The sequence below is a fragment of the Numenius arquata genome, chromosome Z (assembly GCF_964106895.1).
Source record: "Numenius arquata chromosome Z, bNumArq3.hap1.1, whole genome shotgun sequence".
Classification (NCBI taxonomy): Eukaryota; Metazoa; Chordata; class Aves; order Charadriiformes; family Scolopacidae; genus Numenius; species Numenius arquata.
In genome coordinates, this window is record NC_133616.1 from 26,179,604 (window position 1) to 26,203,814 (window position 24,211).

Below are 24,211 nucleotides of genomic sequence, written 5' to 3' on the forward strand. Positions count from 1 at the left end.
AGAAAGCTGTCTATTCACCTCATCTGCCCTGGACTGTATAAAGTGAGTGTTTTGCTGATTTCTGCAGAGGAGTCTGGTGTAGCAGGAACAATATAGCATTTTCTTAAATGAAATAAATTCCATGAATGAGATTTGAAAAACCTTGTTCGGTTTGCTGTCTGCAGGTTCTACCTTATTGTAGAAGCTTTTTGCTCTATATTTTGTTTTCCAAGGAAGAGATTTTTTTGTAGTATGAAATTCTCTTACCTCACTCTCTGTTGATGTAGGAATCTTCCCAAGCAGAACTTCTACCAGCAAGGAGGAATAAATGAAGAGGATCAGTTGGGTAGCAGTCAGTATTTGTACTGAGTGCATTCAGGTGTAGGTGCTAGCACAAAAGCATCTGATTAAAATTATGTAGTAGAATATGTTATGGAATATATGTAGTGGAATATATTATGAACGTATTAAAAGCTGATGTTAGAGATGCAGTGATTCACATCACTGTCACTTGCATATTCACTTGTTTCTTGCTGTTTCCTTCCCTAGTGCTTTGTCAGCAGATCACTAAGTTGTTTACAGATGTTAGATATTAAGACAAGCAATCCGGTACTCTTCTCTTTACTTCATTACTCTAAAGTAGTCAGTTGGCCCAGTTCCAGAAAACAAATATATCAAGATAGATAACTGACCTGGAAAAAGCAAAGCTGGGCATAAACAACTATGCTCATTTCTTCTATGACCCTGGCCTTTTTTCTTGTAAAAGGAGGATGCCATCTTTTCCTCTCTTGAGTAAGACTATGAGCAAAGTCTCCTATACTCCTCCATTCCATGTTTTGCAGGGACTTAGTGTGTTGGTCTTCCTCTTCCATTCCTTTTTTTTTAATCATCTGTGGAGATTTTTTGAATACAAGACAAAAATAGTGAGCTGGTTTTGGATAGATGTATTCTGGGTCAAGCAGCTACCAGGAGTAAAGCAAAAAAGGTTAATGTATATAGTGAGAAGAATTATTTCCCAGCCTTTTATTACAATAATAATTTTTTAAAAGCTTTGAAAATTAAAACTTTAAAGACTGCCATTGTGACATCTTCTAAGAACTCATTTACAAGTGATATTATTATTTCTATTAGTTTTAAAGAAGATGTTGCCATCATTGTCCTCAAGGCTTTTATTACGATACTGAATTTTTTCCCAGGAACCCTTTGAAACCAATCCTTTAAAAAAAAAATTGCGGGAAGAGAAAGGGAATAAGGGAAATGGACACTGGTTTCGAATGACAGGTGCTAGCTGTTCCCACTGCAGCCATATGAAGAACAGTTAAAACTCTGCGTCTTCTAAAGGACTGAATGTTAGTCTTGCACTGTCATTTATCACAGAGATGGTAAGTCTCTCTGTGTTCCTGTGGGAGCATTATCATCTCTCATTTGTTCATCTTAATTGGGTACATCAGAAGATAAATTCATGTGATCCTTGGAATTACATCATGAAAGTGGTATAATTCTTTTAAAAATACAATAGTTTAACAACTATGAAGGCAACAGTAAGATTAAAGATGCCTGACATTATTTGCCCCTAAGTTCACAATTAAATACAAAACAGATCTTGTGAACTAGTGGTGAGGTACAGTTCTCAGACATCCCTATTTGTCTGATACTTTTGGAGCTTCTTGCTTCAGGCTTCTCATTAAGCATACATGTTCCACAAAGGATGTAACTTTTCAATTGTACTTGCTAATACCAGAGAATGCAGTCTTTAACTTTTGAAATCTAAAACCAGTTATATTTTATTGACTTGAGAAGCTTTGCTTTTTTTTCTGATAAGCTGCTTCAACTTGGTCTTCCAGGAAAGTTAGAGCAGCACCACCCGAGAGAAGTTTCAGTGCAGCTTGAACCAATTGTCTGCCAGATTCTTAAATGTTAATGTTCAAGCTTCAAACCGCTTCCGCAGTTTTTTGTTCAAACATCATTTATACTAATTATAGTATTCGAAGTATAAATAAATAAGTTAAATACACTGGAATTTAGTTCACTAGGTATTGGGGGGAATTATGTAGTTGTAATGTAAGACTCAATTTTATTATTAAACTTATCCATTAGATATCTGATGAAATCTCCATCTTTGGAGATACTCAGAGCTCAAATGGACAAGGCCCTGAGCAATGTGAACTAAGGTGGCTCTGCGTTGAGCGGGAGGTAGGACCAGATGATTTCCAGATGTCCTTCCAACCTGAATTGTTCTATGGTTCTATGGAACTATGAAATTACTTTTGTTTATTAGAGATCTAGTAATATCTAATTTTAAAGATGTAGTAAAAGAGATGTAGTTCAATAAAAAAAAAGCTGTGTATTTAGCCTGTAAATGTGTGATAAAGAGAATGATAAAAAGAAGGTTGGTTTTCTCTGGCTGAAAAAGAAATTTACTGAAGTACACTGAAATTAAAGTAATGCAAAGTAAACCAGATGCTAGCTAAAGTGAAATTAAGAACAAAGTGGTTTGAAGAACAACTGGCAATCAGAATCTCTGCTTATAGACTGTGAAAAGTTCATGGTTTATCAAAAAACATCTATTAGCCTTTTCATCACTAGGGGAAAGGCAAGTGGAATGTTTGTTAACACCAGAGGTGTCGAGTGGTCCTCTTGAGCAGTTACAGCCATAGAAAACCCAAATTGTGCTCATTATTTTATTCTTTATTGTGAAAAGATTGTTACAAGCATTTCAAAGCAATCTAATCATTGATGCTATAAGTCAAGTTTATGTACAAATGGCATGTCCGGTCCATGTAGGACATGAATCATTGTACACAAAACTGTTTATCTATTTTATGCTGAATTAGGTAGTCCACATCTTAAGTATGATAGATAACATTGGTTGAACAATTGGTTGGACTATCAGTTGAACAATACCAGTGAAGGTATTGTTAGAAGTTGTAGTCGTATAGTCCAAGTAGTATATACAAACAGCAAGAAGTTATGAGGTAGTTGATTAAAGACCTTTCCTTCAGCTTCTAAGATGATGGAGTTCTTGATCAGTTTTCAAAGGAAAAATTAAAGAAAAAAATATTAATTCCTTATTTTACAGTGCTCTTGGTCAGGCCAGCCAGTCAAACAATCCCTGCTCTTTTAGTATGCTAATAACTTTAGAGGTGGATGGTATTTAAAGTAATATAGGGGAAAAAGAGTGAGAATTTGTTAGCCAAGCAAATTTTTAAAAGCAGCACTTCATAAATGATCCTTTGTATAGGAAACAGTAGTAGCCAGGTTTGAAGGGATTGTTTCACTGTATGTTTACTAAATAATAATTTTTAACAAAGTTAGAATTAATGCTGAATTTTATTTTAAAAGCCCATATTTGAGTTGCATCCATAAGCATAACAATAACACATCAGAAGTCAGAAAGTAAGAATGTACTAGTTCCTAAGCATTTGCTTGTGAAATTGAGTAATTATGGTAAGTATTAAAATTTTAAGTAAGAGGACCATAAAATGCTTTTCTGTTTTCAGGTTGCTTATCTTGCATCTTTAGGAGGGAGACACATATGTTTTCTGTATTATTTAACTGCTGCTGTTTTTTCCATCAGTCTATCTTATTTCAGAATTTTGAAGTTGTTATAAAATAGCAGTAACAAATGTTTGGGGTGAGTTTAAATGCCATGGATATTAATTGATGAAATACATTTTCCATTCAAATGATCGTATCATTATATTTAAGTAGGGTATCTAAGGCATATCAGCAATTGTATGTATTGACTATTTGATACATCTGCAAAAAAAAAAAAGTGTCCTTACTTTTCCAAAAATTTCTGATGCCTCAAAGCATTAACAAAGATTCTGATTGCATGTACTAATCCTGAATTGCGACGCAAATCTCATATGGTATAGTTAGTCAATCAAACATAGCAGAGTGATTGTATCTTGAGTTTCTGTAGACTTGGAGAACTCAAGAAGAGATAGTTGAAAACTCAGAGAATTGAATGGATAGGGAGAGCAAGTTCACTGTATGGTATTTATTTCTTAAGGAGGAATCTGTAGCATTTGGTAGTAGTATGCTACTACTGATAGTAATTTTTTTAACTCTCTGCCAATACAAAAACTGCCTCAAATTCTGCAATTTTCCAGTGTGCTTTTACATCAACCATATGCTGTGTGTTTTTGCTGAAATACACAAAATGTTGTGAAATTGCAGTGATCGAGGATACTTCTTCTTTACTCCTAAATTTATTGTTTGGTTTGTTTGGGGTTTTTTTTCAGAGAATAATAATCCTTTTTGTCTGAAATTATACCTTTCCAAGGTTTAGCCCTATTTCTGGGACAGCTGTGGCAGATGACAGAAATTGTGTGCAACAGTTCTTTCAAAGGAATTGTAAAATGCATAATAATTTGCCCTTTGCAAGCATTTAGTTTGAGTGTGATGCCTTATAGATTACAAATAAACATTAATATGAGTAAAAGGTACATTTTCAGATATACAACAACATGCATACTATATTAATACTACATTTGTACTGGAGAAAATGGATCAGCTTTACTGATGTAAGAAATAAGCAGGCTTTTGGATTAACAACATTGAAATCACGCAGGTAGTTCTTACACTGTTTATAGACTTCATAGTAAATTTGCAGCTGATATGTATATATTAATCTGTGTTGAAGCACTTGGTTGAGTCTCTGTAATTTCTCTTTTCCCAGCACAAAGGATGATCATTTCAATGTTAACATTCAACCCCCTGTTGGAGAACTGCTTTTGCCTGTCACTATGTCAGAGAAAGACTTTAAGACGGAGCAAGGTGAGAAACATTTCAGCAGCTTCAAAAAATGTATTTGGATGAGAAGAGGGCTGTGTGCCTTTCAATTTCCAAGCGTACAGCAAGTGCTTCCAGCACAGTTGTTTGTGTTAGTCTCTGTTAGTATTCAGACTGATACTAATTATTTAATTTAAAAATATCTTTAAAAGGATGCATCTGACAGCTTTTCAGTGTCGCTTTAAAAGCATAAAGCTCACCCTTTACCCTGAAACAGTCTTTTGGCTCAGAGAGTTTTGGCTTCCTATCATGAAGTGTGAATGTCTTTCCTCCTAGCAGTAAAGCAGAAAGTTGGAACCCCAGCTTGAGGAAATAAACCAAATATACATTGATACGGTGTCTGTCTTTACTCATCTTTATTCAAAGACTACTTTTAAATACTATTAGTGTATCTGTTCCTCAGCTACTTTGAACACAATTTTAGTCTTTTTTCTTTCAAACACTTCATATTAAAAATGTTGTTGTTGGAATACTGTGTTAGAAAGGTGATGTCTTTTATATACTTCTGCATTCTTCTAATGTTGCATCTTTAAAGAATGTGAGTTTCGGATGCTAGTGCAAACACAAACCTCCATAAGAGCTTTTAGTGACTTCAATATTTTATTGAAAAAAAACTAGAGAAAATTGTACTTAGCTTTGACCATGTGTTAAATGGAACAGTCCATACTGCTACCCTTAATTTGGGTATGATTTTAAAATACAAATGATTACATTTTGGATGCATTCAAGTGTAATAATGTTTACTCATCTATCTCAATGTATGAGGATTTACATGTGTAAATCTCTTCATATTGAGATGAGAGTATACCCATGGGATTCTGTCTCATTGCTGTGTAAAGCTCAGAAACTCAGTATATCCATCAAGCAGTCAAGAACACCAATGAGTAATACTATGTATTATTAATTATTGCTTTTGAGCATTTCTTCTTTTGTATTTTTTAATGATTAAGAAAGTAGTTTTATATATTGTTTAGATCATTTTCAGTTAAGCTTATGGCTGCAGTGAAAAGTTAGGATTGTGCTTTGTTTTCTTAACCAATTGATACTTATTTGCTGTTCTTACCCTTTGCTGGCTAAAGCCTGCCTCTCTGCTTTATACCTGCTCAGCAAACCAAGGTGAGTGATTGAATGAGGCTGTGGCACATTTATTTTAAACTGTTGCCTTCTGAAAATTGTAGCTGAGGTTGTAGTGAAAGGAAGGCCGGGTACTGTGCTTCTCTTTCCCCCTCCTCATCCCCCTATTTTTGTATTTGCTTGCTTTGTGGTATTTTGATAGAGTTTTTGTATGTTTTACTGTGACTGAGGGCTTTTTTTCCTCCTGACTGGCCATACAGAACCACGAGCACATAGAAGAAGTGTACTTGGAGAATAGCTGTGGTCCTCTGTGGAGTTGTTGCCAAAATTCCTTTTTCTTCTGCCATTTTACTTCTATGGTTGTTGATTATTTGTCTGAATAAACCTGGCAGCTGTTTGCTATGTTTAATAGAGCAGAAAGGCTACTCTGAATAAAGCTATTTGAAAATTTGTTTATATGAAGTATTTGTAAATCCATGAAGGTCTCTTGGCATTTCTGTATCGCTCTCTCTGTCTTCCTGAATTCATTCTTTGATGCAGGACTTGACGCAGGCAAATTTACCACAGGTTTAAAAACCTTTTCTATTGCATCTTTTTTCTTATAGATATCAGCTGTTTCAGAATATTCGTGGTAATAGAGGTCTCAGTTCTAAATTTTACATAAGTATTATTACAATGATCTAGGAGCAGCTAGCATTTGGGGAGAATTACTATGTGATCTTGCTAAATGAAAAATCCAAATTACAATAATAAATGCAGGGCAATTTAGAAGTTGGTGTATATTATTCTATTTTGTGCTTAACTTCGATTTGTCTGTATTCTCCAAATGAATCTGATTTATATAACTTATTTTTCAGTTGTCATGCTTTTTCTTTTTCCCTTTTTTTGTTGTTTTTGGACATGAGTCTTGTAGCTGGAGATACCTTATTTTATTTGCAACCAAAACAAATAGGTGAAAACTAGTGAAGGAATCAGGAGAACATTAGAAATGCAAGATTGTATTGGGGGAGAATGAGAATATGTATGGGTTTTAAGGATTTTTACATCTAAATTGCATGTGTAACCTAATAAGAATGCTAAAGAGGAAATAGCCGGTATTATACTGCTATGTAGAAGACAATTCATTGCTAAACATCTTTACTCAATTACAGTCTGCTGTTTTGCATTGTCTGTTACATTTGTATATGTCCATTTTCTTCCGGATGGCATAAGGAGAGAGAAACAGACAGGTTATTGAATATTCATGGCTGTGAAGGTTATCTAGTGGTAGCGGCAGAACCTTGAAAGCTGGATTTATCCACATGCTGCACATGATATGCTTAGCCTTGCTACACCGTCTTGCCTTCCTTTCCTTCCCTTCCCTTCCCTCCTGAGCTGGGGAATCCTCCAGTGAGGTAATTCCCTGGAGCAGCAGCTGAGTTAGTAGTTCATATTGTGGTTGACAATTTGGAAGCAGTGGATAAAAATGGTATTGCCAAACTACTCTTTACCTTTCTGGTTAAATTTTTCTACTGATCTTCAGGTCTTGGGATTTCATACCCTGTTTTACATCACATCCCCATGAAAAGTCCAGTTTCTGTAGCAGGAATTTTGCATGAGTGAGACATGTACTGTTGGATTCTCTGTAGACAAATTTTTACTTGTCTGCTGTTTTTAAAAATCAGTCGCAAAACTCCCCTTGCCTTAGTTCAGAACAGGACTAGTCTGGTAGCTAACAAACCTTGTTGCCTACCAGTGTAATATTTCCAATTTAATTTCCTTTTATTATTAAAAATGTGTAGTTATTTCATTGTATCAGTTAGTTAACCCAGATTAATTTCTGCTCTGTGCTCTGACTGGGGTTTTCTTAGATTCTCATGTTTCAAGCAATGTTAAAGTTGGCATGTGATTGTTATAGCTGGATATTAATCAGAATTTTTATGAAGGGGTTTTTTAAGTAGCCAGTTAAAACTATTTTAAGTATAAAGACTTTTTTTCCCCCCCTATGGACGTGTTTTTAAATTATTTTGTTGGTTTTTTTTTCATAAAAGGTCTATACCTGATTCACATTAAAAAAAATTTTTAAAACCACAAACAAAACCCAAACACCTTGGTTAAGTAAACAAATTGTTTACCTAATTTTATTAATATTTATATATCCAACTTGTTTTTGTAACAAGCAAGATGCTAATTCTTTAAATGGTTGGACATTTACTATTTTCTGGCCCTTGACTACCACGAGCAATCATATTTGATGCCCCTTAATTAGAGCACCCTTTTTTCTTTCCAGGTTCTTTTCCACCTCAGCAATCGAGACAATACATTTGCTTACCATGCTGCTCTCCTAAGTGTTCTTTTGCATGTAAATTAATCTTGATTCAGTTTACACTGTCATGCTGAGTGGTACAAATTGCCTATAACAATAAAACAGCATGAGTTAAAAATAAAGGGGGGTGAAAAGGCAGATTGAATGTGTGCCTTACTTGATAGGATGTTACTTTGCTTTATGCCAATACATTAGTCGACGATAATGAATCTTCTGTTCTGAAAAGCATGGTTTAGTTGATTTTTTTAATTTTACTTCAATGGAGCAGTACCTTGTCTTTTATAGAACAAGTTAGACAAACCATTAATGACAAGAGTGTTAAGGTTAAATATGAAGCAATGCATTCACTTCTCTGAGTGCTATCCATCTTTCCATTTACAGGAGCTTGACAAAAGTACTGGCTTTGTACAACATTTCCTTTAATTACGTGCTGCGGGAAACAGGCTTTTAACATAAACATAGTTGCATTCATTTATTCAGCATTTGCTCTTCAATAGAGCTTAATGGAGAAGGTTTAAATCCTAAATGAGTACACACATCTCTCAGCAGTGTTATGTCAGTCCCTGTGCTCTGCTTAAAAGCAGTTTTAGTCTGTGTATGTAGTTTTTAAAGCTTTTGCCTAATAGTGAAGTTAAACAATTTGAAACAGAATGTTCTATTCCCAAGATAAAGCTGATCTTTACAGAAGTTGCTTGCTTATTTTTGTTATCTTCAAGAGCAGATCATGTTCAAAAATATCCCATTATTTACTTGAGCTGTTCCATTTTAAAAAATATTTCCTTTTTTAATATTTGTTCTTTTTAATATTTCTTTTTATTAATATTTCATATTTTGTGACAGAGCTAGTACACATTCTACTGCATTAAAATTTTGGATTTATTTTTTTATTGCTGTATTAAACATCTTAGTGCCATTTGCTCTGGGTTAGAACTGTATGTGCAGCCCTAAAATATTAGCCTTTTGAGACTTTTGCATTGTTTTCGTTGTTAATATTATTGTGGCTTGCAGATGCTTCATATTTCTGCCTAAAGTACTGTTCTCCATTGTTCTCTGCATTTTTCAGCTTCTGAACACAGTGTAAAAATACACACATAATGTTAAGTTGTAGTTACTGTTGGGTTTTAATCAACACGAGCGTCTGGCAAATCATTCTTCTAAACAATGGATGTTGATAGAAGAGAAAAGTGGGGTTTTTTGTTAAAATGACCTTGAACAACATTTCCTTCTTTACTTTTTTTTTTGTCATGTGTTTGGATGTAATCTTGACATTTCTGTTCCATTTTGTAGTGATATTCAAATTATTTTAATCAAATAGTTTATCATGATATCTCAGAGAGATGGATACTAACTGAATTTCCCAGTTTCTGATGTTATGATTTTATCTTCATGAACTAAATTGAACCAATGACTACTATCTGAATTTCAAGATTATTTTTAGCAATTGGATATGAAATTATAATTAAATGCAGTGGTTTTACGATTGAAAGATTAGAAGGTGTCTTTGTATATGGTCTTACTGAAGCTGGACTTTTCCATATCAGTCTTACTTAATGTTTCATTTCTGTGATTACGTTCTTCTTTTAAGTTATGCTTTTTGTAAAAAAGAACCATCTTGATTTCACAGTTGTATTAGTATCACATGTGATATCGTTCAGTTATTAGTAATTTGTTTCTAACAATAGGGCATTGCAAGTAATACATTAAACCAATGTAATTATATAATTTCTTATAAAATTGTTTTCTTGATGAATGATTTAACTTTTAATGCAAATGTGGGGGTTTGTTTAGAAGTCTCTTATTTTGGCTATATGCTTAATAAGCGAGCAAATCTTAAAGTATTCATAATGAAATACTTAATGTTTCAGGGATGCTGACAGGAATGAATGAGACGTCTGCTACAATAGCTGTTGCTCCACAGAACTCTACTAGACTTGTAATAATTGAGAGGGTAGTGAAGGCAGCAAACCTGGGTGTAGTCCCTTCTGGTCAAGATAACATACACAGGTAAGATTACATGTCATTTGTAGCGGAACCATCTTTTGATATGAATATGTTAGTTCCAAATTCATGAACATTTGATAAAGTTGGGGAAAATTTTATTATCCACCCCTTTAGTGGACAAGGTACCCAATTATACTGTAACACAGAATCGTAAGCACATGTTAACTTGAGCCTAAGAACTCCTCAGCTTTTTATTTGAATGAATATAGAGCAATCAAATATTTAGACTTCACTGCACACAGTTAGGGGGAGTTCTCCTTTCCTGGTTTTGTTTCAAACGGAAAAGGTAGGCTTTTAAAACACAGTACTTTAAAGAGCATCTATATGGTTTTTTTTTACTTTTGTTTCTGAAAGTAAGTGGTCTTATTCGGGTTTATTATCTGTGAGAAGCAGCTTGTTTTTCCCACGTTAATTTTTGACCTACGATACCCAGCTAAACCTAGAACATGATATTTTTTTTTCAGTTGGATGAAGATTTTTTTAAATGCAGATTGAACCTTAAATTGAACATTTCCTTGTCCTTCCTATATATATATATATATATGTATATGCAAGGAAAAAAGTGATCAGCCAAGAAAGTCATTGGCCCTGTCTAAATTCCAGATGTTACTTGCATTTCATCCAAAAGCTGTGGTTCAGAATGTCAATGGTATTGATGTGACTGTTGGTTAATGACAGCTTGAGATGTGATTGACTCAAAATATTTAGTCCTGTGAATCTGTATGGCTTCTCACTTGTGACAGGACCAAACAGGAAAATTGCCATGTGTGGAAAACTGAGTGGTCACAAATAACAACAGCAAGATGAAACTGGCAGCTATTAACCTGGTCTTAGAATAAGAAAATGCATACAACTCTCCTAGCATCTACTAAAACTCTTCCGGAGTGTAAATTATCTCTTTAGCCCCCTGAATTTTGCTATTTCAGTAAGAGCAAAGTATCTCCTTTTAAAGCAAAGAACAATGTTTTTCTTTGAAATTTTGCTGACCGAGGTGGCTGTTTGGAATGGTGAGAATCCTGTAGCTTACACAGCACTAATAACCTGATATTTCTCTTTCTTGGATTTAGACTTTTTTGCATCACTAGGCATTTGTATTGCATTGCATTAACATTAACCCAGCTGGATTTTTCTATGTATTTGATACGGTCAATGATAAAATTCTGTTTCACCATAAAAACATGGTACAGCTAGTGTGATTGCACTGAAATGATTGTCACTATTGACACCTGCTCCTCCAGGAAAGAGTCCTCATTTGTTGCAGCCCTGAGGGATCTATACAGCCTGTGTTCTCAACATCAATTCAAAGACTAGGTGAGAGTGTCAATCAAGAGAGACTGAAGTGTCTGCAGTATACAGGTGTTCTCCGTCTTTACCCTATCCATCATGAGACTTACTGCACAGGGATGGATCAGTTTGTGACTGAGTCTTGAAAAGTCTCCCTAAAATAATAGCTCAGTTCCTAGCTCAGCCACAGGCTTCCTGTTTGTAGATAAGTTTCTAATTTGATCTTGCTTTCTCTTGCTCTTTTTTTTTTTTTTTTTTTTTTTTAATAAAGGAGGTTTTCCACAAAACAGAGTCAATAACCAACAGTAAAGTAAATAAATTGGAGTTGTGCTTCCTGTTGGGTACACTCCTTCAGAAACAGTGGTTGAAGACATGTTGTGGTTGGGCTGAAGTATTCAGAATGCTTTAGAGCATCCTGAATTCTTTTCTGGTTTTGATTCAAAATAAAATTTATTCAGTCTGCTACAATAGTTACAGAATAGTTTGCATTTGTAACATCCATCAGACAAAACCAAAATGTTTATGACAACTCAAATGGCCTACCAGAAATGCCCAGCAAAGATAAGCGTTTAGAAAATGGCCCTTCATTTGCTTCACAGTAAATAACTGGAGTTCACAGATACTACGTAGTCATAATAGCACCTGGTTTTTACTGAGAACAGGAATGGGAACATTAACTAATTGATACTGTGTGAACCTGTTCATCTTTTAAATAGCACCACATTATCATTAAAGTAAATGCTAAATTTAGATGAATGAATATTTGCAATAGAGATTAGATAGCGAATACTTTCAAAACTCTGAAACAAGTGGCCAAAATATTTTTTTTTATGTATGTATGTAAAATGTATACCTATATTTGGATTAAATCAACTCTGCCATGAGAGTAAACATAAATGGACTCTCTTGTTGCAAAATCTCATGGACGCAAGAAGTGTGCCATGTTTTATTTATGTGACAATACACCATTTCAGGATGATAAAATAAATATTCACCTCTTACCTTGACAAAGTAGTTACAGATTCAATAAAAATAGGATAAAAGTGATATTTTTTCTTTTTCTATAGTATTGTCATTTGTCTTGTTTGTTTTATTGCAAGTGGTATTTGGAGAAAAAAAAATTATATCCAAGAACTTGTTTCAGCTTGTCATGCTATTCTGTGAGGACTGCTTGAGTTCACTTCTTGGAAGTGCTTAGTACATACCCTTTTACACGGGAAAAGAAGTACTATTTTTAAACTGGCGTTCAGCACTGTGCAACATGAATTATATTAACCTCTGAGTTGGTTATCCCCAACTTGAATATTGCTACTTAATGACGGCTAATGCCAAGAAATTTATATTGCCTGGTAATGCAATATACTTATTCAAAACGAAATTGTATAGTTTAATACAAGTGTATCTAATGGACATGAACAGGTGCGTGTTCCTTGGGTTTTTTCAGTCTAAACATATTTGCAGTCTTGAGGAAGATGTCATGCTGGTAGGACCCAATTACTGTTCCTTAAATTGATAACCCTGTGTAGGGTTGTGTTTTTGCACCAAGTAAAAACACTCAAAGCAAATATAATGAAGATTTGAAAATAAATACTTGAAACAAGTATCAACAGAATAGCATGTAGTTACCAATGAAAAATAAATGTAAACCTGCCAAATACATCAGCTATATATCAGTCCATATCACATTATAGCAACACTTCCTTACATGCATTTTCTTCTCTCTTTACATATGGCTACTGAATTTTTTTGCTTTTATTTAGTTGAAATGTAATAATTTAACTGTTAACTGAGTGTAGAACAAAATGCCAGGTACTACAGTTGGTTCTATTGTAAACTTTTTTTTCTGACCTGTTTTATTTGAAGTGATAGCTGCAAAAATTTTCAACTCAATAGTCAATATATATATGTATCAGAACACAAAGGTGCAGATTTATATTCACATATTTGCAAAATAAATTTGCTGTACTATTTTACTTCCTTGAGCGTAGTTCTCTGCTCTTCAAATGAGTTTATACAAGCTATTAGGTTACTGGGCCTTGTAGGGCTGCATATGGTACATTCTCGTGTTCTTAATAGAATTTGACTACTTTGTGTATTGATCTCTCTTGCTTTTGTTATCAAGGGGAAACATTATTTCAATTTTAAAGGCTTCTACTAAAAATAAGAATGTGAAATGCATTTCAAAAGAGAACTTTTTGAGGAATAAATACAATGTCTCCTTAAATATGAAAACTTCAGAAAAAATGTGTGTTATTTTTCTTAAAATATTATTTCACAATAGTTACTAGGGCAATTGTTGCAATATACATAGCTTTGTCAATATTCTGAGAGCTGTTGTTTGCTAAAAATATTTTTAGAAATGAAGGGTTGAAAGTGGACTGAGCAGCCCATAGATGTTGACAAAGTGGTTTCAGACAGCATCAAGCTTCTGTCTTGTGATTCAGACCACATCTGTGGGCATCATTTGAATACCTAAAGACAAAGATTTTGAAAGAGCAGTATTTGTTCCTTCAGGGAGTTAAATCAGTCTGAATAACTGCATTTAGGGGACCAAGTACATTTCAGTTGAAGTATATCTACTGTCTGCTGTCAGTAGGTAAAGTCTGCCAGGAATTTTTCCTTGCTCAAGATAAGAGGATACATAATTGAGGACTTATTCGTTTGAAGTTGGTTCTTCTGTGGATCATCAGTTCAGCTCCCTGCCTTTACTTGGGCTATAACATCCATTGCTTTATATATAGAATCATAGAATGGTTAGACTTGGAAGGGACCTTAAAGATCATCTAGGCTGTTCTCTTCTATTTCAAAATGTGATGAGATGAAGATACTATTCAACTCAAGATTTTCAGTAATTTTCTTTTTAAGCAACTCAAGCCTTCTTTATCCAGAAATGCCTTTCATGCTACTTTTACGTTCAAGATTTGCTAATTAGTCCTCTCAATGAATATTCTAAAAGTTCCTCAGGTCTCTTCCTCCTTTATTCATTTTCGTCTCCATAAACTCCTCCCAGAATAGGTGATCTTTATTTTCTTTGCTTTGAATATAGCAAAAGACAACAGATGGTAATAGAAAAGACTAGTTTCAGACTTCAATCTTAGAAAGACTTGAACGCTCTTATGATGCTCTTGAAAGTGTCAAAATATTGTCTACTATTACATAAGGCTCTCTGCGTGTAAGAGAGGCATTTCAGGGTAAATTGGCTTAGAAAGAAAATAATGGAAATACATACAAAAGCATTACTTTCCACTACTTACAAAATATGATGCAAAACCTTTTAATACGTTGGCAGTCACAAACTGCGTTTGCTTCTTCACTCTTTCACTTTGTTTTATGCTTGTGTAATTCCATTGACGTCAGAATATAATGGGCGGTGGTAAGGAGAATCAAGCCATCTTGAACTGCCTACCTCTCTGCCTTCCACTTCCTGAAGCATTTCTTAAACAGGATGCATTGTACTCTAGTAGATATTTCCCTCAATGACCATGGCTCTACAAAATGAAGCAGAGTAGAGCACCTTTTTAACATTTTTCATTCTTGAACACTCTACTTGCACATTGCCCAACCAGTCAGTGAGGTAAAAGTCTGAACCCATCAGGGTGGATATGAAGAATAAATTTTATTCAACCTCAACTTGTTTAATAGTCCATTGAACTACTGTGTTGCTGCGGTTGTGTTTTGGAAGGAATCCACAGTTAGTAACAGGAAATAATGGGGTTAGAAAGTGAGCATGGTCTCATCCATGTACCTCTATTCTGCAGATCATCAGGATGGCCTTAACCATTGACCATCACTTTGAGGCACATGACAGCATTAATTTCAGTCATTTAACTTGAGATGGTCAAGTCTGTAATTTCAACAACCCAATCTGGGACAATCTGAGGTTTTAGAGAAAATCAAACCTCAGCTGCTTTCACCATTGAAGCTCTGATCTGCTTCAGAACAGCCATTTCACATATTAAAATAAGGAGTTTATTATTCTTCTCCATTACAATCATGGAGGTGGTCATTCTAATAGCCATCTCTTCTTTCTGGAGATCACCAGAAGTTGCAGAGGGAGGATTCGCATCTCAGCATGTGGTCATAGTAGACACCTGAATTAGCAGGAAACAGACTAGCTTTTAAACAAACAGCAGTTCTGCTCATTGCTAGAGTGGGTCTAATTAGCTCAAGCTCAGCATTGCATGCAGTGACTGCTGCTTCTGGGACCTGTGTTTTTAAGGACGCTTGGCTGCACCATATTGATATGCAAGTTTGTTCAGAGCTTACTTTGTGTAGTAAATCATTGCTTAGTGTACCCACGACCTATGTGATTTTTGTGAAGAAGCAAGATGTAAAGTAAAGAATGATGAAAAAGATGTAAAGTGTCTTCCACCTGTCTTTTGGAGGCTTTCATTATCATTCTATAGCAAAATCAAAAACATACTGTGTAAATCTTGTAACATGGCAGTAAACACACTGCAGTGGAAGAGCATTGAAATCATGAACAATGTAAAAGCAGCTAAAACCAACATAGAAACTTGCATAAAATCCTTAAAAAAACCCCAGAAATCCAAGGAACAATACTTGTTTTTCACTAGCATTTATTTCCCACCCCAGGCATCAGCCTGACAGTCTGGTTGTATTCACCCCTTTTTATCATTTTGCAACCTGTCATGTCCTATTTATAGTGTATTGGCAGACTGATTCTCAAAGGAAAGAGGGTTTTGTTTACAGACAATTTTGATTATCAGAGAATGGCGTGCTTAGTAACCAGTTATCATCCCCACATATTTTTAATCCCACAACACTTCATGTGGGGAGAAAAGGTGTGTGATTGTGCATCTATGGAGGTAGGTTTGTATTGAACAAACCCCCATTTAAAAGGGGTCCATCTGGAAAATTTCTCTGTGTGTGTCATCTTCCAGTTCGTACTACATTTGGAAGAATTCTCAGGCAGAAAGTTGGTGATCATACCCCATCAGCTTACCATAACTAACAACTGCATCTGCCTCCAGCATGTCAGAAAGGACTACCATCCATCTATTGAGGATAAACACAGTGTAGAAATTTCTGAGAAATGTAAATTGTTTATAGTTGCATTTGAATGCAAACATATGTTTTCAGTAGCTAACAAACAGGTCTTATAAATCCAAGACGACTTTTCTAAAAACCTTTTCTGCTCTGTGTGCACACAGAAATCTTAGGAATGATTTTTTTACTAAGGAATTGGCCTGTCGGAGGGCTCAAATGAAGTGAAATCTACCTCTGGCAGTAGGTCCTTTGACGGTTACGTGGACTGTTCTGCTTCTGTGGTTCCGTAGCTGTGGGGCTCAGTCATCTTTTTCTACTCTTCTAGAGAGCTGCAATGGGTAGCTGAGTACATAAACTTGTAATAGACAAGTTGATTTTGCTTCCTAATTTCTCAAGTAGGAATTAATTAGCTAAATACCCTAGGCAAAACAGTTTCTCTGGTAGCATTTACCTGTAGGAGACAGAATTTTAAATGGGATAGTATATCCATGTCCACAGTATTTCAGCCTTCGTTGTAGCCAGAAGTTGTAAAGTCTTAATGTTTTCTTGATTTATAAGTAATGCTGGCTTTAATCAAAAATATAAGGAAAAAAAAAAAAAGCACAGCTAGACTAACCATTTATACTTCTTCAGCCAGAACTACCTGGACTAAAAGTCTTTCTGGTTAGTCATTATTCTTAGGTAAATATTTTTATTCCTAGAGAAAAATGAAAACTGAAATTTTAAAATATGAAAGTACTGATTCAGTAGTTCCTACTAGATATTCCTTAATTTCTTAATCAAATTCTAATGCCCAAAACCTTGACATTCTCTCCCTGCTAACAAAAGGACTTTGTATGTATTAATACAGTTTTCACATATTATCTGCATATGAAGATTTTGATTAACTGGTACAAAATACTCGATCAAGGGAATAACTTTCTACAACATCATTTTAAAGCCCTTAACATTTAAAATATATTATTGCATTTAAGGAACTTGCATGTGGATTGCAAAATTTAAAAGTAACTTGAAGAAATTAAATTTTAGCTTAACATTAAAAATATACAAGTGAGTCATTTTAGATACAAGGTTAATTCAAATAGATTGTTCTAGCTTAGCTTATTTGCTGTCCACTAGAGGACAGCACTGCTTTTGTATCTGAATGCTGTAAAGTGAAAAATATGTGCAGCATTTTCTTTGAAAAACAAACAGGAACCTTCCGAGGCAGTTGTTTAAACAGAAAACATTTAACACTTAAAAAAGCTAACCGAACAGAATAATATCTTTGATTTGAAAGATCTCTGAGCAAATCTAATGTTTTAATTTGTTTCTGTAAGGCAACTTACTTTTTTTTGAATTAAATAATTTTTTTGCAAATCAAAATTTATAGCCTGTTTACAAAAATGAACTGGATGTAATTCTCAAATACTCATCATATTAAATGCATAAGTCTTTAAGAAAAATAAAAATAAAAGACTAGATGAGAAAACAAAATAGATTGAGTACGACAATTAAAATTTTCTAGGTGTGAGAACCAAATATTTTGATTCAAGCTTTTAGCTTATTGAAGTATTGGGGAGGAGATATAAATACCTACATATGAAAATGCTGAAATTTTTGAACTAAAGGTAAATTTCGAGGATGATAAAAAGTTCATGCAGCATCTTTCTGAATGTGTGGAGTAATGCTATGTATTGGACAATAAGTTAGGAAGACTCACTTGCATTCCTGCGTTTTTGTTAGAGGTACAGTGCAACTGTTAACTGACAACTGAGGACAAACTCAAAATCTATTTTTGCAATAGAAATAAAAATGCTAAAAACATGGTACCAATTTGATTGCAATTTATTTTAAAATTTTATTATTTTATTAAACCCAAAAATAGTTAATATTGCAAATAATTACATGGTGGTAATGAATTATGTATTTTGAACAACTTATTCTAAGATAGTGTTAAAATAGTACTGGAAAAAAGAAAATGTCAAATTATAATAAGATTTTTAAGGTAAATATTAATCAAATTTTATTAAAAACCAATGTCAAACAAGGATTTTTTCTTTGAGGCTAAAATCACCAGGTTAAGAAAAAGATCCGTCTTTTTGTGTGTACATTTCTGCTTATGTTTTAGTGTTTAGCTTACTCTATCCCTAATTCAGAACTAATACATAGTAATGATGTTCTGAATACTCTTTTTTTCATATTCTAAGGCTTACTCAGAGAATGAATACAAGTAATTAGTAATTTAGCCCATTTTTAGATGAAATGTTAATTATAAAGTCAAATTTGTACATAGACAGAATTTATCAGGGTAAGGTAAAAATTCAGAGTACTGAAACGATAAATATTTTTGTTGTCCAATTGATACACTGAAAGGTACTTCATAGTTGTTCATTCTTCTATTTACAGATTGAAGATTAATTCACAGCAGTTTGTTTTTTTTTTTTTTAATATATTTCATAACTTGATTACACATTTGTCAACTTTGGACTAATTATTTTTCTACAGCTAGGGCAGGGCATTGCATCTTCTGATCGTCTTTCTTACTAATAGGATTCTGTCTGCTTCAGCAGGCAGTAATTGAAGGCTTCATGTACAAGATATAAAGAAAGGGCAGAAGAAAAAAAAGTTTTAGCCTCCATGGGCCATTGTCACTGTTTCTGGTAAGCAGTAGAACAGAAAAAGAAGAAAATTTAGCTTGAACAGAAAAATCAAAGAGGAAGAAGAGCACCCAGCAGGAGAGAATGTATGTTTCAGTGTTGTTGAATTATGCGTAACAAACCCTGCTCTGCTGTAAACAAATGTCCCGATAGTGAGTGTTCAGGTGTAAATTTACATTCTTAAATGTTGAATTTTAAAGAGCAGATTTTGAGTGATTTACTTTGTTGCTGTCTATTTACTGGCATGGAATTTTCATAACCTTTCCCCATAAAAATGCTTCTGCCTGTATATCGCAGCTATCTTCTGTTTACAAATAAAGGGAAAATAACTGCTGGTCTGTAGTTAGGCTAGTCATCATTACAAAGCCAGTGCTTGGCAAATGCTGTCACATTTTAGTATCTGGTACTCTGTGTTTTCCCTTTATATCAACTATAAATCAAATATTTCTGTATGATAATCATTAACAGATCTTATTTTCATGGAAAGTGGCCAAGAATATGGATTTGATTTTTAACTCTTGGAAGACTGAATGACTTCATAAAAATATACAGTACTTCATTGATGTTAATTTAGAATTAATTTCTTAATATATATTTCCTTACCTACTGACAAGTACTGTATTTATGTAAAAATAATCTATGAACAACTCCTCTTTTTTTGCATGTCACATAGCTCATTATATTTAACATTCTTTTTAAAGAAAATAAAAATATTTGGAAAAACTCAGAACATGCAAATATATCTCATATTCCTAATCAGTCTGGGCTTTTTTTAAATGGGAAAAGTATTAACAGCTGCAAATATTTCTAAATATTTTTAATGATGTGAAATCAGGTGTAGAATTAATATTATCACAGAAAAAAAACCCTAGAAAATAACTGCAGTGTAGCAGAAACACCCATCTTTATTAGTAAATATTTGGTTCTGTTTTCTGAATTGTATTCTCATTTACTTTATTTTTTTTTCATATTCACTGACGCATCCTTTGTTGCAACAGAACCATGCTTGTAATATATTGTCTTACTTTAAGAGTTCTCCATAGGACAAATTCTTTCTTTTGGACCTGCTAACAACCAATTTGCAAGCTAGATATTCATGTACTACATTGCAGTTTCCAAGGTTTATTTCAGTCTATGAATTTATGAATTCTGATTGTTTTTATTATCTTTTCTTTTTTCAGTTTTTTGTTTTGGTTTGGTTTTTGTTTTGTTTTTTTTAATTCAGATTCTAACCTTTAAGGCAGTATCAACTTTCAAAAAAAGTAAAAAATAATTACAAACCTTGTGAGGAAAGTAAAAGTTTCTCACAAAGAATAAATACCTACTATATAGAGTGGTTAATTTTTGCTGCTGAAAGATTTTTCTAATGACTTTCTGGTCTAAGTATTTAGTTGAGCACAACACATATTTTGGAAAATCCACGTGGGCTTATAATAAGAGTAACCATATAAATGCAATAACACGTACTTAGTCAAAAAACAGCTATTAACCAAATCCTTCATTAATGCTATATTTAAAACATCTAAATAATTAGCAAATCAGTTTTACTGCTAGTGTCTTCTAACCGAAAGTCAACTGCTTTGTCCTTTTGTAACTGTATTCAGTTTCACAGATCATATAATCATATTTATGTTATACCTCTCTTTAGAAACAAAATTATCTTCCTTACTTTAAGGAACAGATTTAGATTTCCAAAGTTCAAGAGCAGTTGTAAACCCATTGTGTGGTTGTTCTTCTATAGACCCTTTTTAATGGTGAAATAAGTCATCCCGTTCTGTTCCAGTTCTTTTTTCACCAAGCAATTCCAGATCGGTGACCACTGATACAAACTGATTAGCCACTGCTAGCTATGTGTACTAACACTTTGTGTAAAATTATCCGAGTATCAGACCCTTTGCTTCTTGCAAACCACATACAAACTCACATTTTATTGATTTCATGTGTTTTGTTCAGAGGTATGGAAAAGTAATATTGATCCCCTATGTGATTTTGCAAATCCACGTGTAAAAATATCAGCGCAAGACTCATCTCTGATGCTTTGGGCCACCTTGGCTTTCACAGAATGCTGACTTTGTATCACTTTCAGGTTTTAATAAAAGAGGGTAAAATCAAGCCTCGGGGCTATGAAACACAGCGGGAGTGCCAACTACCAACCTATTTATGTGCATACTCAGACATTATCTGCTTCTGTGTTGTCCCAAGACACAACTGTTAAGTAAATAAAGTGACTAATAAGACTATTGTTTCTATAATTATCCCCCTGTCAAAATCAACAAGAGAAATAGTGATCTTCCACATCACAGTGCAAATAGATGAAATCATTGACATAACTACCTAAGTAGCTAATTTTTATAGTAGCAACGTTGTTTTAGAACCTTCTATTAACGGGAGAGGTCTTTGAATGTATCTATAATCCGGACAAAAGAAATAGATTGACCTGTGATGGGTGACATTAGAGAAGTGCCCCACGTTTAATTAGTATAATGTGTTACGAGATTTTGATATGCTTAGTTTAAAAAGAAAAAAGACAGAAATTACTTCTCGTTTAAAGAGAACCTGCTTCCTGCTTAAGTGGCTAATATTTTAATTAAGTCTGGAGTGAAGTTTTTTGAGTATCTCCTGATAAACTCCCTCCTTTATGTTGATGGTAATTAAACAGATCCCCAAGGGCTTGGGTAGGCGCTTTGCAAGGCCCATGCTAATTGTCAAACATGAGACACTGACCAGTTGGTTTGCTCTTGAATAGCCCACAGCGTGCTGTCAGCCCAGCAGTTTGATTTTTCGGTATTGTGAGCTGTTGTCAGGGCTAACTGGGTCCTATTGTGGCTGAAGATGTTGCGCAAATTGAGGCAGATGGCTCTGATTCAGACACGTGTCATTCAAAAAGAGGAGAGGAGATTGGCCCTGCAAAGTGGGGTCAGACTGGGTCACAGACCTGCTCTACACTTGTTAGTGTTTTCAAAAGCCCATGTGCAGCAACTTTGTTGTTGTCAAGTAACCAAGGGGGGCCAAAAAAAAAAAAAAAAAAAAAGGCATGGTGCGTTCAGTTTGGAAGATGGAAGATGAGGCTGTTGCGATCCTCTTCCTTCCGTCTCTTGGGCCGGGCTGTGCATGCAGAATGAATTAACAGGATTGACAGAAGTTCATTGTGCCTAAAATGGCTTTTCAGTCAATTGTGGTGCTTAAAAGGCTAGTTTTGCTTTTAATTCCATGTAATTAGTGGGTTCTTCATGTCTTGGAATTTAGTAATGGTGAATTAGTCCCAACTTTTGTTTATCTGATTGGTTGGGTGTCTTTGTTTAAATTTCTTTCACTAGGTTTTTAATAATGATAAAATATCTAGAAATATTGGCTACATTTTTATGATAAAATATTCTGGATAAAAATTAATAGAATGATATTGTGTCCTGCTGTTACCATCATTTCAAATTATTGTGTTTGATGTTTATAACTTTGAATATTTTTAGTTTGAATTACTTCATGAGATGGCAAGAGGATGCATTTTCTCTGAAAATACAATACTTTGACTTTCTGGAAGTGTTCAATTACGTTTAGCGAAGTCATGTTTTCTTTGGGGCACTGAATAATGCTTGTTCTCCGTGCAAAACTCCATAAAGCTGAATTCAAGTTTCCAGTGTGCACAAGTATTGTAGATGAACTTGAAGAATCAGAATTTACATAAAAATTTTATTTAGCTAGGCTTTAGTTTGTACCACTAAACACACAATTTTGTGTTATCCTTTTTTGTCCTTCTTAAATGCAAAAATATTTACACAATGCTGAACAAATAATTTCTGAAGAATTTTTGGAGGTTTTTATGGTTTATCCCCTGAAATGCATTAATGAAATTGGAGGCATTTTATTATATTTGAGCTTATTTAACTTTTGCAGAAAGAAATATTAGCAGTCTTTGACCTTAAGATCCTCAGTGATTTTTCTTTTTTACTTTTTTACTTTTCTTTCCCCCTCCAGGTTTGCAGCTAAGACTGTGCACAGTGGGTCACTGATGCTAGTCACAGTGGAGCTGAAGGAGAGCTCTACAGCACAGCTCATCATAAACACCGAGAAAACCGTGATTGGTTCTGTTCTGCTGCGGGAGCTGAAGCCTGTCCTGTCCCAGGGGTAACCTGCTTACATCTGGACTTCAGAATCTGGCACACAACAAAAGTGCCTGGCATCCACTACTGCTGCCTTTCATTTATAATAATAGCCCTTCCATCTGGCAGTGGGGGAAGAATACACTCTTGACATTCTTGTCTTCTGCTTTAGAATGCTAGTGTGTATCTATCATGTATGCAAGTCCTTTCCTTTTCTGCTTGCTAACCAAAGAACATATATTTTACTGTCAGTTATCTGCTCTTTTAAATGTATTTCCCATTTGTTCTACCCTCGTCCTTTCCTCTCTGTTCCCTTCCCCCCTACCTTTCTTCCCTGTCGGTTTTCCCCACTGTAGTGGACAAATACTAGATAATAAAGTTCAAGGGAAATCACACTGCTTGAAACCCAAGTTAAAATGGCAGGTAGGTTCCGGCAACATATACAACAGCTACATGCTTCAGAAAGCTTTTGTGCGTAAGTGTAAAAATACAATAGGCACAGCAAAATAGTGTTTGCTTTCTGGAAATGCTTGTAAACCCGAACTCATCTATTAAGAACATTGTTCCTACCTCCTGCCATTTTCTAAAATATTTCTGTTAAGATGCCAATAAAGTAGTGCTATGAACAGAGGCTCCCTCTTTCTTATTTTGGTAGAAAACTGATAACGAAGATTGCCAGTATTGTATATAACTGGTTAATTAAACTAAATACTAACAAGGTTGGACACTGCATAGGTGTCAGGAAACTGTTCTTGTGAAAGTAGCCAGTGTTTGTGCTCCTGTTGTAATTTTCTGCTATGCAGTTACATTTTTGGTAATGAACAAAGCCAGTAACTGCCTGTTTTCAAATTGGCCCATTCATAAAATACTGATTGAATTATTAAAATTATTATTATATGAAATAATGATTATTACACTATGGTGGCAAATACTGTAAACTAGCTTAATAAATTATTCAGATCTTTGCTTCAACTTTCTATTGTAAACTGAGATTAGAATGTCTCCCACCTGTGTGAGGGCAACAA

At 34.4% G+C, this 24,211-nt stretch overlaps 1 protein-coding gene across 2 annotated transcripts in view; it reads left to right on the forward strand.

The window, feature by feature from the left end:
* The window catches only part of AP3B1 (adaptor related protein complex 3 subunit beta 1), a 160,504-nt gene extending 136,694 nt beyond the window's left edge, over positions 1-23,810 (forward strand). The window contains exons 25-27 of one of the 2 annotated variants that reach the window (XM_074166857.1): positions 4,664-4,761; positions 10,021-10,159; positions 23,062-23,810. In XM_074166857.1, coding sequence (XP_074022958.1) covers positions 4,664-4,761; positions 10,021-10,159; positions 23,062-23,215 — 391 coding nt within the window. In that variant the 3' untranslated portion in view covers positions 23,216-23,810. The remainder of the gene's footprint in view (positions 1-4,663; positions 4,762-10,020; positions 10,160-23,061) is intronic. The other variant, XM_074166859.1, reaches the window with a different exon arrangement.
* Positions 23,811-24,211: the final 401 nt, after the last annotated feature.